At 48.0% G+C, this 19,679-nt stretch overlaps 1 protein-coding gene across 17 annotated transcripts in view; it reads right to left on the bottom strand.

Moving 5' to 3' along the window:
* CELF2 (CUGBP Elav-like family member 2) overlaps positions 1–19,679 on the bottom strand; it is a 557,821-nt gene that overhangs the window by 68,840 nt on the left and 469,302 nt on the right. For all 17 annotated transcript variants that reach the window (XM_059664044.1, XM_059664060.1, XM_059663936.1 and 14 more), the window contains 2 exons: positions 13,611–13,659; positions 5,478–5,612 (listed from right to left, as the gene is read on the bottom strand). In XM_059664044.1, the coding sequence (XP_059520027.1) occupies positions 5,478–5,612; positions 13,611–13,659 (184 nt within the window). The remainder of the gene's footprint in view (positions 1–5,477; positions 5,613–13,610; positions 13,660–19,679) is intronic.

Here is a 19,679-nt window from a genome sequence, read left to right as displayed (position 1 = left end):
AATGCGGCCAATCTTGTAACTATTTATTGTCTCCATTTTCAGAAAGTCAGAGATTGCTAGTGGAAATGCAAGAAGTTGAATTTCTCTTATTTCAGTGAGGTTGCGTTCTTGCTAAAACAGATAAATGATTGACTGGGAAGGTTTCTCAAAGTAATTTCCTCCTACAGACAGGATAAGGAAAGCACGTGACCTGTCACAGAGGAGATTTTGGAACACATCTATTACACTTGTCATTTCAACTGAAAGGATATTTGAACTCAGGTGTTCTACCTCTTCTCTAGGCTGCAAGAGAATTTTTGGAGAACTAGATGAATTCTTGCTCTGTACATACAAAAAAAAAAATTACAGGCACTTTTTAAAAGCACCTACAATGCCTGGGCTTTGAAAGAGATGCAGCAGCCTGCCTACATTTCAACAGAAAAAAAAGCATAATTTAAAATAACGTGTGCAGCATGAAGATTTCAACCTATGGGAAACTTGTTTATAATAAATTCCCATCCCGCTGACAAAAGATCGTCATGCAGCCAATTTTCCTCGCTCTATCTTTTTTAGCAGTGGCAGGGGTCACTAAACACATGTTATCAGTAAAATAACATTGGAGCACAAAAATTAATACTCCAATGAATCATTCCTGATGTTGGGTCCACTTATTTAAAATTGGCATGAAGGGATCAGTCATTTACAGCACCTGAGGGTGGCTGCAGACAAGGACTTAATTGGCAAAATCTCATCTCTGAGATGGGATTGGAAGATTGTATACAGAGCAAGATGATATGATATAGTTAATAGTCCAGGGGCATCAGATCAAAGTCCCTACACTTCTGAATGTTTAGGTCAGGGGTCCTCAAACTACGGCCCACGGGCCACACGCAAATACAAATATTGTATTTGTTCCCGTTTTGTTTTTTTACTTCAAAATAAGATATGTGCAGTGTGCATAGGAATTTGTTCATAGTTTTTTTTTTTTAAACTATAGTCCGGCCCTCCAATGGTCTGAGGGACAGTGAACTGGCCCCCTGTTTAAAAAGTTTGAGGAACCCTGGTTTAGGTACTATGTGGGCAAGACTAAAATGGTGTGATCAAACCCGAGTCCCTCTCTGTGTACATATCTTAAGAGCCAAAAGCCCTATCCTAACGTCCTGATCAGATATACCAAAAACAAATGAGGATTTAATGGTTGAGTCCAGTCTGTGCTCGCCAACATCCCTGATAATATTGCCAATTCATTTGTCAGGGGTTTTGGCAGGAGAATGTTGGAACGCCTTAAACACAGCTGGAATATTCTTAAACAAGCAGAAAGTTACCTTAAATGGCAGTGGAGATTTGACTCTAGTTTTTTTGGTGGAAAAACATGAAATAAATTCCTTCATTGTCTTTGAGTTACAAATGTTCAGTTGCAGAAAACCCTGTAGGTTGTACCCAAATAGTCTATTCTGACTGTGAGGTTACGGGGGTGAGAACAAACATGTGTATTTTAGGAAATCGACACGCTAAGGTCACACTGTCACGTAAGTGTACTGGTGCGGACGCCTCAGGCCTTGATTCTGAGAGCTCCGGTCTCAGTTGACCTGCCAGGTGCGGGCTCCCTGCATGCTGTTTGCTCTCTCAGTGAAGGCTCCTGCAGCAGCCTGGGAGGTCCATCTGCCATCGCAGAAGGAGGTAAGACCATGAAGGTGCTTGACAGCAGCTCAAACCAAACTTGCCAAATTAGGAAAGATGGCAGAATGGGTTACCGCTCCCAAAGGGGAAACGCATGCTTAGATGTGGGCGCACTGCACTGCTTGAGCCCTGCTATTTGCTGAGCGTCCTCAGCACGCTCAGCACTGATGGGGCAGAGAAGAAATGACAGGAGCCACCTGAGGGGGAGCATCAGCAGCAGGGGCCAGGTGTTGTCTGTGCACAGTCACGGCAGTTTCCTGGGGCTGGGGATGTCTGTCCTGAAACATGACTGACTTGGGTGCTGGTGAGTAATGATGGGACTTTTAAAATAGTCTTTCTTGCCAATAGGCAGAACAGGCTTTTTTTTTTTTTTTTCCCCCCTTATAGACAGTGGTGCTAACTGAGAGTATAGTGGGGCTTGATGGGCACCAAGCTGTGCGTCCTGGCAGCCCACTAGCCTGGTTCAGTGGGGCGGGGGGAGAGGGGGGCAGGCCGAGTCAACAAGCCTGGAGAAACCTGAGTGGAATTTAAACCACTGATGTGACAGAGAAGAAATGACATGAGACACGTGAGGGGGAGCATCATCATTCTTGTAGCTGAAAAGCAAAAAAAGAAAAATGAACCACCCAATAAACACTTTTTTAATTGACTAGTTTATACCCTGGCTTAGTTAGCAGGCAGTTTTCAGAGCAGCCAAGCTTTCGTTTCACTTAATATTTATTTATTTTTGAAACAGCTGAGCCGGCAACAGGCTCTGAGACCAGAAGTGCTGAGCGCCCTTTATCTGCGGTGCCACTAATGGGAGACACATTAATATTTGATTGAAAACTGCAATTATTTAATGAAAGCAGAATAGTAGCCTGGGAGAGAATTGTTCCTTTAACAAATACACTGATTCAGGAGTGGTCCCCTGTACCCAGGAGTCCCTGGGTCCTGCTAATTGAAAAATCTACCACTGTCTGCCTTTATATTTCAGAACAAATGGTTATAAATGAGTATTTTCTTCTTTGCCATAGGGAATGCTCATCAGTTCATCAGAAATTACTTTTCTGTTCAGAAAAAGAGGAGTGGGGGCGGGAAGGAGGACTCTGCTGTTCACATGGAGCCAGCATTCGCATAAACCGGTGATGAGGTCTTCCCCGACTTGTTTCAGAAGCAGGCCGCTGCTGGGTCTAGTGCCGGTTTAAGGAAGCAAATGGCCGATCAAACTGGCCAACTCTCGTCAGGTCCTGTGCACAGCTCTTTCCTATGTAAGTTCGGGCAGCTTTACAGTCTCATCGGCAGAAATAACTCACGGCTGCTCAGGGAGCTCTAGACCAGTGATGGCGAACCTTCTGAGCTCGGCGTGTCAGCATTTTGAAAAACCCTAACTTAACTCTGGTGCCGGGTCGCATGTAGAAATTTTTTGATATTTGCAACCACAGTAAAACAAAGACATATTTTTGATACTTATTTTATATATTTAAATGCCATTTAACAAAGAAAAATCAACCCAAAAATGAGTTCGGGTGTCACCGCTGACATGCGTGTCATAGGTTCGCCATCACTGCTCTAGACACTGCAGGCACCAAAGCCATTCCTGACTGTCCCCACTGGACATATGCAAAGCGAGCGGGGGGTGGGGGTGGGGGGCGGGGGCTGTCATTGGACCAACAGGCCCAGCCCTACAGAGGGAGAGTGGGAGTCATGCCCTCCTAACTCATGGTCAAGGTCTCTACTAAACCAGGCGGATGGCATGCTTGTACTAAAAATCTCCCACAGTGCTCACCCATGATGCATTATAAGATACGCAGGGCAGGTATTGTGACTTCTGCCATTTACAAATGGGGAAACTGAGGCAGAGAGGTGGGAAGATGACATGACTGCAGTGACATTTCACGTCAGGAGAAGTTCTGAGGTGGGCCCTGGGGGTCAGCGACCTCAGGCCTCTGTGAATCCCACTGTGAGTAACTGAAGGGGCTGCCTTTCTGCTCTCAGTGCCAGAGGCCCTGGTGCATGAACAAATACCGTGAAAACACAGAAGAGCGGCTGAGAATAGCAACAGGAGAGAATGGTGGTTCCAGTGATGAACGTGGCAGCAGAAAGGGACTGGAAAAATGTTATTGTGTGTTTCCTACACATTCTACCCTTTGTCTGCCACCCTGCCTTTTCCCTTGGAATTCTCTCTCCTGGCTTGTCTGCCTGAGTGGGCACATGTGTGGCCTAACTGCAGGAGAACCAGTGACCACATATGATCAGAAGCTCTCATGGTGTGAATCTGCCAGGGCGGCACAGAGGGCTAGGAAGGAAATCCTAGTGGCCTTCTGATGGGAGGCTGTACAGGAGCCAGAGGTTGTGCGGGTCACCAGCATGACGCACTGCTTTGGGTGCTGCTGGGTATGCCATAGGTGGAGAGCGACGACAGATGAGATGGAGGCGCTGGGCCTGCCGTTTAGGATAGCCCTTAATACCACTGTCTTGGTCAGTTTTTAGAGAACCACATCTCATCAGCGAGGGTTTCATAACGACAGTTTCAGAATTGCTGGAGCGTGCTTGTGATCTCCGTGCCTCCTCCCCACTGTCTTTCTCTATTTTTTTTAACCACCTGCAGAATGCAGGGATGGCAAGCTTGAGGCTGATCCGCCGCCTCCTGGTTTTGCTCCAGAGCCCCTCCGTTTGGGGACGTGGAGGTGGATGTGGGTGGAACACGTTTGTTCTCTGTGCCTGCCATTCTGACAGCTGACATCCTGACGCGCTATGTCTAAAAGTCAAAAGAACAAATGTGCTCCCGCACGTGGTGCTGACTTTAAGTCAACGAGGGAGACGGGTGAAAGTCAGAGCTGTGATACTTGGCGCCCAGCCTTTTCTTCCGCGTGCGGTTTGGGATGGCAGTGCTGCCCCAGAACCAGAGACTGGGAAGGAAAAGACGGTTCTCATTAGCCCCACGGAACTTGCGCTGATAACTGCATTAATGGAATGAAATCCTTTCAGTGTTGCAGAAGTACAGATTTCTTAGAAGAAACGTATTCTATGTACTTGCTTTCAGTGGGGCCTCGCTGGACTGTTCGGGAAACTGCTACCAGAAGAATGTTAACATTCAGCGGCAGCCCTTATGAGTGGTTTAAAAAGGCAGGGGGTGGCCTTGTCACAGGAGACGGCAAACATGGAAAGAGAATAGTTATTTCCAGCTACTTTGTGTAACTGCCTGCAAAAATACCGACTTCCCGGTGCTCGAGCCGCAGCCTTGCTTCCACCACAGTGACAGTCTTCTGGACGGAGTCACTTCCCTGTCACTAAATGGGCTCCCTGCGTCCAGGACTCCAGGAGTCTTGACGTAAAACCCTGATGCCCCCGGAAGGGCCCAGCTCCTCTGAGCGCCTATCTGCCCTGCTCTCCATGGCAGTGTGGGCCGTTTTCCTTGGTTTACATCACAGTCAAGAGGCCCACACCCTCCACATTTCTTTTAGGCACAACCAGAAAGCCAGCAACTAAGATGAGAACAATAAGTATTCCTGCTCCTCTCCCACATTTACACCCCCACCCCCCAGGACCTACTTCAATTTGCGATTGAAAAGGCATGTGTAACAACAGGGCAGGCTGCCCGGCTTCCCATCTGACAGTGATAACCTGAGCTAATATGTTGGCACCAGGACCTTCCGACTTGAGAAATAAAATGTGATCATCTGAGCTACGGTGAAAAGTTCAGCTTGGATAACTGTACCACGCGGGATGTACCACGGGGTAACCCTGGCTGCGTGTGGAAGCTGCATCTGCCCTGACCGTGACACGGAGCTCCAATTAGCGCCTAAGGAAGGAGACCTGCGCGACAGCACACTCACCTCGACTCAGCCCGTCAGGCCCCCGGAGGATCCGGCACTCTTCTATCTGGCCGAACGGAGAGAACATCACCCTGATATCATTCTCGTTACATTTCTTCGAAACCATTCCTATGAACAATTTTCTGTCTTCCACAGCTAGGAAGGAAAAATAATGCATGAGGCAAAGGCCACTGTCCTCATTTTCCTTGTCATCAATGTTTCACGACCGTGTCGGACCGCGTGCCGGCCACGGGAGCCTGCGCTGGGGCCCAGGGCCATCTCCGCGCCCCCACCTGCCCTCCTCTCACCAATAAAGAGCTTCACAGGACACAGGACGCCAAGGAGTTCTTCCCCCCTTTTGGAAACTGATGGTCATGTGTTTACCAAACTGTGACAAGTTCCATGTAGCGGCTAAATATGACCATGCCACAGAGATATTTTTGGAGTCAATTTTTTTGAATGACAGGGAAAGAAAAAGGTCAGGAGAGGGAAAACTAAAGGAACAGATGTAGCGGAACAGTAAACAAAACTCTGAACAAAGCACTGGAGGGAAGACAACATCCCTTTTCGATTTCGCGTAGCTGGGTCCCCACAGATCCAGCGGAGGGTCGGCGATGAGACGCCTGCTTCTCTGGAAACCCAGCCAGTGACCTCTGCCCTGCGCCTGGGCCCCGCGGCCCTCACCAGGACAGCAGGCGTCTGTGTGCTTAAAGGAGAGAGAAAGGCGAACCCAGTGAAGAGAATGGGGCTGCAGCTACTTGAGGATTACGTCAGGATGGCCCTATCCTGACCCCATGCTCAGGGTGAAGCCCTTACCGGGGGTGGGGGGGAAAAAAAAAAAAGAACAAGGAGGGAACAGTACTTTTCCTCCCACTTGGAGGCAGGGCTCGTGATGAACAGGAATGCACTTTGGATGTCATGACAACAACATGCACATTTTAACCTTGGAACCCGATGAGGGAAAAGATGAGGGAAGGTTTGCCTCAGACAACCTGGGAGATTTTCCTCAAAATCTCCACGCCTGTGCTCAGGACGGCTGGCCCACCCTGAGCCTCAAAGGTGACCTTATAGCTCAGGACAGGGCCGGGAGTCCTTTCTCCGGAGAGAGCAAGAGGCTGTCACCGAACCCTCAGGGGGAAGGCTTGCTGCTCCCATGTTCCTGTCCGTTCATCACAGAATGAGAGGCAAGGGCCGTGGCTGCAGCAGCCCCTCAGAGCGGCCTGGCCTAGGGAAGGGCTCCCCAGACGTTGCCACGCAGACACCTGTACGTGCTTCGTAATCTTTTACCTATTTCTCTCATCCTTTTCCTGGAAAGTAAGTGTCTCTTTTTCACCCAACCCACAAGACTGTCCTCTAGACCTTCCAGGCCAGTTACTTTTGGCGCGTCGGCCGCACTCCACGGCCTCTGCCTCCGGCTGGGGACAGCGGAGCTGCGGGGGCGGCAGTGATGTGGCTCGAGGCGCCGACTCCGAGGCTGTCCAGCGGAGCTCGCAGGAAGGGAAAGTTCTAGTGGCGTCCCTGCAGTGGCTGGAGCACGTGTGGCTCCTGTGACTGAGGCGCTGGAGGTTGGTGTAATTTGCTGTTAGCTGATTTAAATGTGAAAAGCCATGTGTGACTACTCTCTCGGACAGCGCAGCTCCGAGGGGTCTAGGTGAGACAGCTAGCTGCTCAGGTCACAGGACCCCAGGGTGGACGTGAGAGCCTGGAGAGGTGTGTTGTTTGGCTCTGAGAGAGATTCGAGGCCTGGCCGGGGGAGGGAGTTGCTTGGGTCATTCAGCAAGGAGGTGGTCTAACCCGGACCATGACCCAGTACCTTAGGGCAGCCCAGGCTTTTCTCCACTCCACTGTGTGGCCTGGCAGCCCAGAGGCGGCAGATGAGGCCTGAAGGGGAGAGCGAGGCTGGATTTAGGAACCTCGGGTCCCAGGTCCAGGGCAGCCATTCAGTTGCTGGAGAATGAGCCGACCTCTGCGGACATGTTTTGTCATCTATAAAACGAAGGCTTAAACTCTATTCCTTTCCCTCTCCTCTTTCCTTTCTCTCCTCCTTAAATACTGGAGAGAAGTGGCCCAGCCACAAGCTTTGGCTGACTGAAGCACATGGGGTGGGGGGCCTGCTGGAGCCCAGAGCCCCTCTGTGCAGCCTCTCCCACACTTGTGGCTGCTGCGAAGACCATGCAGAGGAACTCCGGGCTCCAAGGAACACGGGTGAAACCACAATCCCACAGGACTTGTCCACTGTGAACCGTGCCCATCGTTTTTCAGAAAGGCCTGATGGAAGATGGACGTGAAGCTGGCTTTCCAGATGCACGCAGGGTCCGGACAGGCTGGCAGTGGGAGGGGGACAACACGCTGACCGGGCAGGGGCAGGACCCGGAGTAAGGAGGCCTGCCTGTGGGCTGAGGGACAAAGCAGCCTGGCTTCAGCACAACAGGCACCGTGACTTGCTTCTTCTGTAGAGAGCGGCTCAGCGCATAGGGAAGGTAACAGAGGGTCCAAGGCTGCCATGGGCCCTGGGGGTCACTGCTGATTCCTGGAGGGAGGCCAGTGAGGACCTGACTTCCTGTATGTAGATAAAACATTTTTTTAATTTATCTTTTCTCCCTGCAGAGTAAGTGAACTACTCATGACCTCCTGGGAACTGGTAAAAGCACAGGAAGTCGAGGGCAGCGTTGGCACAACAATGATCTGAGTGCTGGAAACATGGGGTACCTGAGAATGGAGCTTCCTTCCCATGGGGTGCTGTGAGCTCCAGCACCAGGACACCCTCCACTGTGAGGACATGATATCGTTCAGGCTGGAACGGGAGCGCAGGAACCCACTGATAGGGGCAGCGGGAAGGGAATCACCTCTAGGGTCTTTCTTACCCTCCGTCCTCCCTCTCATCTCTGGGGCTCTGCCTGGGAGAGGCTGCGGCTGCTATTGTAACAATAAATTCCTGTTTTATTTTTTCTAATCCTAAAAACTCTGCTTTTAGTTCTTTTAGACAAAAGCAAATAACACATTCCCAGTCGGTCCTTGGTTTCACTGGTAAACCTATGATTATGGTATTTAACTAAAACAATTTGTAGATGTTGAGCTTCAGAGGGATACGATAATAAACAAACATGCAACTCCTCAGTAAGCTAAAAATGATTTTTTAAAACTAAGATGAATATTAAAAGTGAAAGCCATTTAAGAAATTCTGACTTCCTAGTTACCATGAAGGGTTGATTGAGACAGGCAGGGAGATGGGCGATAACTCTCACTTTTTTTTTTCAATTACACCTATTAGCTAAAAATAAAAAAATGAGACTCTATACCATCCATATCCTAGTCAAAATGTTAGTCTGCGTGTGTGTGTGTGTGTGTGTGTGTGTGTGTGTGTGTGCGCACGCGCATACAGGGAGCTGGATGTTTGCAATCTTTTGCTAGTCAAGGTTGCTTTGTGGTTTTAACAGCTGGGCCATGTTTGCTTTGATGGCAAAATGGGGATAACTACACATACCCACCCTCCCTCTTCCTTGAGTTTCCCTGACTTTCCAGTGAAAATTTATTCATACAAATTCTTCCTGGGACTCCCACGCTAAGGATCCCTCTAAACAGGTTTGTCAACATTTTAAATAAATATAATGATCTCCAATTCACTTAACTTTTCCATCAATGTTTGATGAACAGGCAGTAAATATCTTACTTATTTTTTCAATCCACAAGAATGCTGATTGTTTAAATAAACCAACCATGTTCACAGTATTCTGCTAAGTGCTTTAGGGAAATTAAAAAAAAAAAAAAAAAAAAAAAAGAAAAGAAAGAAAAGAGAGGGTCTTTGTCCTCTTGGGAAAAAGCCTGTTTTCCTTTAGGATTACCAGCGGGGGAATGAGGGGAAAGACACATGCCCACAGTGCTGCACAGACGGGTTACCGCCGTCAGTAACAACAATGGCAGGCCTGGAAGGGTCTCCAGACCAGGGACCACTCCAGGTTTTCCTTCCACAGTTTAAATAAGAAAGTGTTAATAGGATAAGTGGGAACATTTTTAAGTCCCGGGAAGAGGAACTTAAATTTTAAAGCAATTCCTAATTGTAAGCCTGTGCTTACACCCTGGTATACAACCTGTCAAAGTCACACCTGGATTTGGGGTGGCCTGAATTAATTAACAACTTTTCAATGTGTTAGTACTAACATATGGCATTTAATTACTGCCTCCAAATCTGTGTGTTTCTCCACTTTGAATTTCAGAATTATTTCTTCATCTTCTAGTAAATCAGAAACGGGCCAGATGGGAACGCCCTGTATAACTATGTGTATTGGAGCCTTATTGGTCTTGACTCTCCCGGGCAATATTTGGTTATCTTGACCCCTGAGAGCTCTGAACTGAGCACATGGACACCCTGGGGATTTTGGAGGCTTTGGGAAAAGAGACAGGGGTCTTGAATGGCATTTCTGGATTTGAGGCTTCAAGGAACCCTACAAGTTGTGAGGGAGGAGAGTGAAAGCAGGATGGATTTATGCTCTGGCCACAGAGTCAAGGGCAAGCCTCTCACCCAGGAGCATGATGCAAGAGTGTGCACCAGCTTCGGCCACCAGGGCCCCAAGCACAGAACCGGAGGCAACTCTATGCTTTTCCTATCACGCACGGCTAGATCTAGCAACTGCATTTAATTTTCAATACTGCACTGCTGGTATCTTTTCCTGTGTAGTGATGAAGGATTAAAAGGTGGAAAACAGGCCCTCCAATGATAACACAAAATTGAAGAGAGTAACTATGTTTGTGCTGGCATATGCTGGCCCTGAAAGCCACACCTCCTCCAATGCCCTTCCCCACCATCACTGGACTATGTGCAATGGAGAAATAACAAAAAAAGTTGGGTTCTATTGAAATTTGGGTACTGATTCAGTGTGTTCTCCTTAAAGGCTGAATCATTTTATTGCTAATGCACTGTGTGTGCGCGGGGAAGACACCTTGCACAGAAGCATGAAGGCAGGAGCAAAACGAGTGAGTTGGCATCAATGTGCTAGAGGCTGCAGCTTAAATCAGAGCCAATGAAAAGGACAGACTAGAGGAAGCCAGGGAGATTTTGGGAGCCCGGTCAGTAAAATACGGATGTGCAGGGCAGATCAGAGAGCAGTCCAACATTTCTGAGCTCACCACAGAGGTTCCCTTGGTCAGAATCTCTGCATGGATGAAGGCTGAAAAGAGTGATTGCTTTTCTGGAATTCATGTGTCCATCACTAATTAATCTATGATGAGCAGCCTGTCTTGCCCAGAAAATATAAAGTTTTAGAAATCAGAACATCCTGCTAATGAAGGCAGTAACTGTCTAACTGTGATGAGCCCTTTGTGCTATCCATAAATGTCAGCAAACTCAATAAAAGTGCAATTAGAGTTCGTCAGACGTCTTTCACAACTACTGGAGCTATTTGGAGCATCTGAGCCAAAGCAATCTTGGTGCTCTCTGAGCTTTGGAAACTATGCTTACCTGTTAAAGCTGCCATGTGAAATCAGAAAAGGCTTGCAGCTCTTTTCACTTGCTTTGGGAAAGTATACATTCCTCCCGACTCCTCCACCAGGTCCAAGGAGAACCTGGAGCCCTGTTCACGTCTATGCAAGGTGGGCTCCACGGGAGCCTCCGAAAAGAAGAGCACGTGATAAAGCAGATTTTGGTCCACTTATACTTTGACTTTTTTTTATTGGAAACTCAGGAAATGAAGGCCAATCTACAAAGCAAAGGGAGCACTGATCTAACAAGAAGGTTTTGGGGGGCTCCTTTGTGTGTACAGGTCTATGCTTGGTATGAACAGCCACGGCTGGAAGCATCAGCTTCAGCGAGCCGGACTCACATAGGTAACAGCACTGCAAGTATTTACCATGTGCCAGGTTTTATGCTCAGTCTTCATAGATGGTGACTTATGTACCCTTCAGACACCCTTGTGAGGCAAGTGCTACCAGGGGAATTCCAACTACCGATCACCGCAGCCCCGTTACAGTTGAACACAGGAGGCCAGGGGAGTTTGCAGAACATGACCAAGGATGCAGCTAACAAGTGCAGGGTCAGGGGTCAAGTCCAGGCTCCTCAAACTGGTTTTTAACTGCTACTCTAGGATGCTCCCTGAAAAATAGCCTTATTTTTAGGTATTCTCTCATCTTAGTAAAACAATGCCCAGCCCTGCTTGGTTTTTGAGATCATGGCAGCTTTATTCTGTTGCTGTGGCTAACATTACCCTCAGTGTGCAGAGTAAACAGTGGACAGCAAGGGCAATGGGCCATTCTGAGACCCCCTGCAGCTGTTCTATGGCAGTCTGGGGTTGTGCTCCAGGACATCCGAAAATGCAAAAGAAGAAATCCCTTCGTGGCTCAATTATTTGGGTATTTCAGGTCAAATGTTTCCTACTCAGGTCTCTAATTGATCACGTCTTTATAACTATGACCTAAGGTTCAGAAATAAGATGATCCCTTTTCCATAGATTTTCATTCCCTGGTCCCAGGATGGACACAGTTTACAGAGTGATAGGGCCAGAGGACAGGGAGCATCTCTTTGGGCCAGAACTCTAAGAGGACCTTCACTATCAGAATTCATCCCATGAATACAAGATTCCTCTCTCCCACAGAGAGCAGAACAGACTGTAAATGTGCACTCTGGAGCAGAGGGTTCTGGGAACTGGCATGGGTGCACGGCCTTCAGCATGGGTGGACATGCCCAGTGCAGAACCCTTTAGGGCCAGGGACAAATCTGGATAGCAATAGTCAATATGTATAGAGGTGCTCCATCCTTTACAAAGCAATGTGACAAACACCTTGTCCAGGTCTGAAAAAAAAGGTCAACTTATGTGAGGCAGTTGCCATCACTTATTTTATGGATGAGGGCATTCAAGTTCAGTCTTTGAGTGACTAGCAGAGATCAGTAGACTGAATGTAAGTTCCATGAGGTCAGGGCAGGCTTCTGCAGACGGTTCTTTTTAAAATTCATTCTTGCAGCCCCAGCCAGTACTGTGCCTGGCACACAGTACATAATCAGAACGCACTAATAAAGGAATGAAGGGGCTTGACCGAGATCCCACAACAAAGCAGTGGCGGGTTTGAGACCCTCCGACACTAAGTGCGTGTTGGTGATGAAGTAGAGGAGGACATAGGGAGGTAACCCTCCAAGAAGGTGTGGCTGAGGAGAAGATCGTGGGCAAAGCACTGAGGTCTGCTCCCTGCCACACAAACCAGGTGCTAGCAGCCCACAATCCATGGGATTCTCCTCAAAACTTTCTAGCCTGTGAAGAAGCCAGAAAATGGGATGCACTGCACTTAGCAAATAATACCTTGTAGAGAGACTTAGAGCCCAATCATAATTTACATTTGCAGATATGCAGATCTCTGAGTGCATGGCTTCTGCCCTGATTACTAATGAATGAGGTGCAGAGCTGCCTGCGGAAGGGAGCGTGCCGATCGTGTCAGTCCTGTGGGACGGGCAAGCTCTGAGGTCGAAGAAGGTAGAAGAGTCCTTTAACATACATTTCAGTAAATTCAAAGAACAAAACAGGGACAAAAGGCTGGTGTCGGTGGAAGCAAAAGCCGGAGAGAGAGAAACGTGGCTATCAGCCCTCTCGTGTCTCGGACAGTCAAGTCTCAATGATTCCGTGGACCTCATCAAATGCATATTTTTGCACCATGTGCATGTTTATTTAATCAGCAGACTGAATTCTGAATGAATTTGGATGCAAATGCATTGGAACAATTTAGAGCATAGTGCAGTAAGTCAGCCTCCAGGCCACAGAAGAATAAATGGAAGAGAGAGAAGAGGTAGCCTGGTTCTTCGTGAGCCTCCCTTTCCCGCTCACCTTCTCTGCACAGTGTAAGGTCATTCCTCCCCATCAGGTGTCCTGTGTTGCTCTGTAGGAGCAGAATAACAAGAGCCAGAGGCCACAGGGTCACCACCCAGAGCAAGCCCACACAGAGGGACACGAAAAACCATTTCTGGTAACATCTTCAGGGACCTTTACACACCAGAGGTAAATGAGGGAAGAGAGCGAAGCTCAAGTTTCCCCAGACGAGCCAACTACAGGGCCAATTTCTGGAGCAGTTGTCTCCACCTTGCTGAGAGAGAAGCGCCGGGGCTGGCCCCTCCCTCCCCCAGTGGACCCCCTGACTCACAGACACAGACATTAGATGAGATAGTTGGTCACCACCTACCGTTTGACTTCTCACTATCCGCAGGTTTCATCTGAATGGGATGATGCATCTAAAATACAAAAGTGAGATGGTAAAGGCAGATTGAACAACTGTATAACAACAGTCTCAGAAAGCCCACACTATTAAACTTGAACACTGACATTGTGATAGGACACATGCATAATAACAAGACCTCTCCCAGGTGAAAGTAGCCGAATCCAAATTCCAGCCTGTGTCTTGTGTTCAGGAATGGAACCTGTTCAAGTCATGTGGACACAGTCTAGAAAAGCATGGGCTCTGCAGTCAGTCTTGAGTTTGAAACCTGGTTCTGCCACTCAACGTGGTTTTCTCCTGTATCTCAGCAGTGATTCTGGTCCTGCCATTTATGATAGCTATGTGATCTTGGACACGTATCTTTATTTCTCTGAGATGTGGTTTCCCCATCTGTGAAATGGAGATACCACTGGCACAGTAGGGCTGTGGGAATTAAATGAGAAATGCAAGTAATGTGTTTAATTGACAGGGCATAGGATGTGCTGGGGAAAAAAGCGCGCTATTATTTTGTGTTATTTCAAATTTGAATGCAGATCGTGTTTCTTCTGGCCATTCTGTCTGCTGCATGGATTAATCTGAGGTCTCAGAGTCAACAGAATTGAAGGTCTAGCAGTTGACTGATTTAGGTGCCATCATATAATTTTTTATTAAACACCAACTGTGGGATCATATGGAAGGTAGGAGGGAGGAAGAGAAGGTGAGAAGGAGGGAGGCACGGGCCTTGGGGCCATGTCTGCTCAGTACATATGTGGGAGCAGAAAGAACCCGAGATGAACTGGGTGCCCTCCGGCCCTTTACCCAATGCCCATCACACCACTGTGCATGATCCGCAGAGTTTACGCTAAGCGCAGAATGCCGTCACCATTTCCAATTAAAATAAATTCCTCAGACTACTTTCAAAGGTCCTCTTGCTTCATATTTCATCCTACCCCAAGGAGCATGGGAGCCACAGGGTAGATGGAATCACTGGCGTTGCAAATGCTTTTATTATAATGGGTCCCATTCTCTCTGAACCTTTAATTTCCCCAGTGGACTTCCATCACTTGCAAGCCACAGCTCGGGTTTTATCTAATTTAAATGAAAGGGGAATGGTACTTGGCTCTGGCACTTAAACGATGGGAAATTATTATCAGGCAGTCAGGACCATGTGCAGCTAATGCCTGCCAGGGTCTTCCAAACACAAGAGGCAGAGGAGAGAGGGAGAACCGCCAGGGGATGAGAGGCTAAGTAATTCAGAGCCGCTTTGTTTATGCTAAAAGGCAAGATGCTCTTATGCACAGAACATAGGCCTTGAGATGTGGGGCCTATGCATATTCCCACTCCATTCATTAATCTATTCAATTTGTAGAAGAGTCTGGAATGAGAATGAAATGTTTAAAGGTAAACAGATCAGAATTTTCCAAAAGGACTAGAATATACACCTAAAAAGCAGGCAGAAGTAAACTATGGAAATTCCTGACGAAGCCTAAGGAATGTGGCCTCCATCCTACAGGTAAGAATGGAGAGACTGGCCCCACCTCAGTGCTGGGGGGAGACGGGCTGAGTCGTTGAGTACGCTATTCTTCCCACAGGCCTTATTCACTCGCTCAGCAAGTGTGTGTGAGGAACCACTGTGTCCCTGGATCGAGGCTAAGAAGTGAGGGATGAAGGACAAGGGGAGAAGTTTAGATGCTCTGGGTGCTCCCTGTGTGGCTGCGGAGACTGACACATAAGCAGCCTTGAGCAACACGGGAAGAACTATGGCAGATGTAGGAGCGAGGTGTGCGGGAGCCCAAGGGAGCAGGCGCTGGTGGGGAGGGAGGGCTCCTCAGCAAAGTGGTGTCCGATCTGTGTCCTAAAGGCCAAATTGGACTTGTCAGCACAGGAGGGACAAAGGAAAAGCCCATGTACAGACACAGTGATAAGAGAGAGCACGATTGCTCATAGCAAGTCACCCAAAATGAGTGGGGAGGGGCACAGAAGTGGCTGCACAGGGAGTGGGCATCCAGCTCTCAGAGGACCTTGTGTACTAAGAAACTGAAATGTTGTCTAAAAGTCAATGTCAGGCATAGAAGACTTAAGCAGCCAAGGCAACAAGATCAAATTTGAATTCTAGAAAAGGCCTTTTTGGCTACCGTGGAGGACAGATTATAGGAGGGGGACACAGCAGGCAGGGAGAACAAAGAGGCTACTGCAAACATCTGTATGAAACTGATGAAGGTCTAACCTTCAGGGGAAACTGGATGGATGGAGGGAAGAGGGGGAGAGAAACCCCAGGCCTGGACAACCAGATAGACTGTGGGATTATCATCAAATAAAGAAAACACAAGGAGTTGTTTGGGGGGGGGGGGGGAGACTGATGAGCATAGGGCTGCACGGGGCACACTGGATGTGACTGGGATGAGAGAGAAGTTGGGGATGTGTGTTTCAAGCTGTGCAACTGCTCTGGGAGGTGGCAGCGGAGGCCACAGGCATGGGTGACGCTGCCCACAGAGGGAATGTGAAGTGAAGAGAGCCAAGAGCCAAGAGCCAGGTGCGAAATCACGGGGTCTGAGAGCAACAGACCATGGGGCAGTGGGAGAAGTAGGAGCAGGAACAACTCACAGGAGCCAGTGGGAGGAGTTTTAAGAACAAGGTGGCGCTGCTAAATGCTATGATGAAAATGCCCAAGAGTCCTTTTGGATTTGACAATAAAAGGAAATTAATGGAGGGAAGTAATCAGAAGATGTTTCTGTGGGGGTGGGGTGGGGAGGGTGGGCAGAATGTGAGCTTGCAGAGAGTCGGGGGGTAGTAGGGAAAGTAAGAGTGGATATGATAAATATAGACTTCTATTTCAGGAACAGTAGCTGCAAAGGGGGAGATACAGGAAGCCTGATGGAGGATGGGGTGGAGTCTTTCCTTTCCAGGTAGCAAAGACTTGTGCAGGTTAATGTGCTGACTCAGGTGAGACCTACAGGTTAAAGAGAGGAAAGAGGAGAGAAGTATGCCTACATTTTGTATGGGCACAAAATGAAGTGACTAGGACTCCTGCCCTCAGGGAACTGACAATCCATCATGGTAGTTGATATTCACATAAAGAAGAAAAATGGCGGCTAATGTCAGAGTGCCGAGAGCACTCAATCTGTGAAGTGCACGGAGGGCTGGCGGAGGAAATCCGGGAGCTGTAGTTCTGAGGACAGAATCATTCTACTCTCAAGCTGTAAAGGGCCCTGGCAATCATTTAGTCTAATGCTCTCAATTTATAGGTCTGAGGGGACTGAGCAACTTCACTAAGGACACACAGCTGGTTAAGACTGGGATGGGATCAGAAATCAAGCTCCCTGCTCTTACCCGAAGCTGATCCCCCCATCACACTGCTTCTCCACAGAACGCCCCACAGGGGAGTTGGACACATGAGCCCACGATGAAGAACTGCAGGCCGCACTCACTGAAGGCGCCAGACACTCGTTTGAAGGCGCCTGAAAAATCCCCTAATGAAAATAGTCTTCCCCCCACTAAACTCCCCAAACTCTTTATCTCTGCAGCTTTACGACCAGTATTATACTGAGACTTGACTCTTGGTTTCCTTGCGGCTGCTGAGAGAATTAGCTCAGTCTGTGACCTGAGACTACCCAGAAGGCTCAGGAACACAGTGGTGGTGGTATAGTCACGTGCACACACAAAGTTTTGGTCAACAGATCACATAAACTAGAGTCGTCCTGGAAGATTGTAATGGAGCTGAACAACTCATTGCTTAGTGACCTCGTAGCCATCAGAACACCTTAGTGTAATGCATTCCTCGCATGTTTGTGGTGATGCTGATGTAAACAAACCTACTGCGCTGCCGGTCTGATAAAAGTATAGCACATATAACTATGTGCAGCATACTACTTGATCATGACAATAAATGACTAATGTTACTGGTTATTGTACTATACTTTTTACTATCATGTTAGAGCAAGCATGTCAAACTCAAAGGCTAACATGGGCCAAATAAACGAGGCATGTGGCGCGCGGGCTGTGAGTTTGACATGCTTGTGTTAGAGTGTTCTCTTTCTACTTATTAAAAATGTTTGCTGTAACACTATATGACCTGCTATGCTGGCAGCAGCCTCATACATATCCTGTGTACTGTGTCTCTTGATTGCATCATTCGGTCTTGTGCTTGATTGAATCTCATGCTGTCTTGCACTGTAACACGTTGTATAGGCTGGTAGCCTAGAAGCGATAGGCTATACCATATAGTATAGTCTGGGGGTGTGGTAGGCTATATCATCCAGATTTGTCTATGATGTTTACACAACCATGAAACTGCCTAATGATGCATTTCTCAGATCGTATCCCTGTTGTTAAGGGACAATGATGATGACAAAGCAGCTACTGCCACTGAGGACTTGAACTTTGTTTTGGTCTTTCCTAGGCCAAGAGGGGGTGAAAGTCAACTTCACAGAGATTGCAACTGTCAGACCCTGGTGAATTCTGAGTGGGTAGTCACCATACTTCAGGTATGTTCTTAGATAATATATGTAAAACACCATGACCTTCTTGGAGAGAGGTGTTCAATCAGTTCTGTATTAAGAATGGCTCATTATCATGAACAGTTCATGTGAGTTATAAATTTCTGATCAGATACAGGATGTAAATGTCAAGGAAGACAAAAAATGGTTTGGAGGAGTCCTTCTCATAATGTTTCACTCCCTTGAAATCCCATGACTCCTAAAACTGTTGGGAGATTTACTGAATGGAGTACAGAAGTCATTGTAAAGGATCAGGCATTCTAGTTTCAAGTTTCTAGTTATAACAGAGGGACCTTTCCCTAAACAGGAAATGGTTTCAAAGATTTGATCCGGTGTGACACCAGGACTACTCATCCATTCCCTTATTTCTGCTTTTACCAGACACTCTTAGCTGCTGGGAATACAGCGGAAGAGAGTTTTCCTAACTGAGCCTGTCATGTAGTGGTAGAGAGAGATATGACAGCCATCACCCCCAGGTGATGAGTGTTGTGCTAAGACCTACAGCGTGGGAACCCAGTGGAGAGATGCCCAACACAGATGAAGGAAGGGCAAGGTGGAGAAGGTGTCTCAGCTGAAGCAATGTTTGAGTTCAATCTTGAAGGAACCCTAATGCTAACCAGCACATTAGTGAAGGGTACCTCAGGAAAAGAACAGCATATTTGAAGGTACAGTGTAAGAGAAATAGGTAGTATTGTCATTAAAGAACTGGTGCACTGGTGGAGGCCCTCGGCGTGGCCTGTGGGGATCGGGCAGAAACCGGCAGTCCAATGCTGCCTGCTGCTCTTCCTGCTGCTCCCGCTTATCCTGCTTATCAGGTCCCGCTGCACCTGCCGCGGGCTCATGCCCAGTCAGTCCGATCGGGAGAGGCTTGCGCCGCCATCGCAATGTCGCTTGCCAGGTGCCCGTCGGTCAACTGAGTGGCGCTCCCCACTGTGGGAGCGCACTGACCACCAGGGGGCAGCTCCTGTGTTGAGTGTCTGCCCCCTGGTGGTCAGTGTGCATCATAGCAAGTGGTTGCCAGGTCATTTGGTCACTGAGGCATATATATATATAAATAAAATGATAGGACATCTTAACCAACAGAAGAAGCAATAAAATGCACCAAATTCAAAATACTCAAAGCACAACAAGACTAAGAGTGAGCGAAGTATTCATGGGTAGAAATATTTCAAGTGTACAAAGACAACAATGCAAGTTTACTCAACCTGAATTAAGACTGCCACAGGAGCCATGGTTGGCAGCCAGTGGCCACATCCTCACTGCATTCCTCAACAACTAAAGACAAAAGCCTTGGTGTCAGAACTGCTGCTTCTCAGCACTGCTGCTGCAGCTACTGGGGACGCTGGCCTGATCTGCGGCCAGGGCTGATGGAGCGGAGGCTGGCGCTCCATTCTGTGCTCTGCACTTAGGGGCCCAGTTGACAGCAGCAGACCAGAGGATGGGCCAGAGAACTTGACAGTCACTCTTCCAATCTCCTAACGTCTCACCTGCTGTAAGGGAATTCAGAGTCAGGAAGGAGCCTAGTTCTCTGGGGGGTGGGGGGTCCCTCCTCCTTCTGCCT

The sequence above is a fragment of the Myotis daubentonii genome, chromosome 1, assembly GCF_963259705.1.
Source record: "Myotis daubentonii chromosome 1, mMyoDau2.1, whole genome shotgun sequence".
In the NCBI taxonomy this organism is placed as follows: Eukaryota; Metazoa; Chordata; class Mammalia; order Chiroptera; family Vespertilionidae; genus Myotis; species Myotis daubentonii.
Note: the sequence above shows the minus strand (reverse complement) of the source record. Positions and strands in the feature narration are given on the sequence as shown.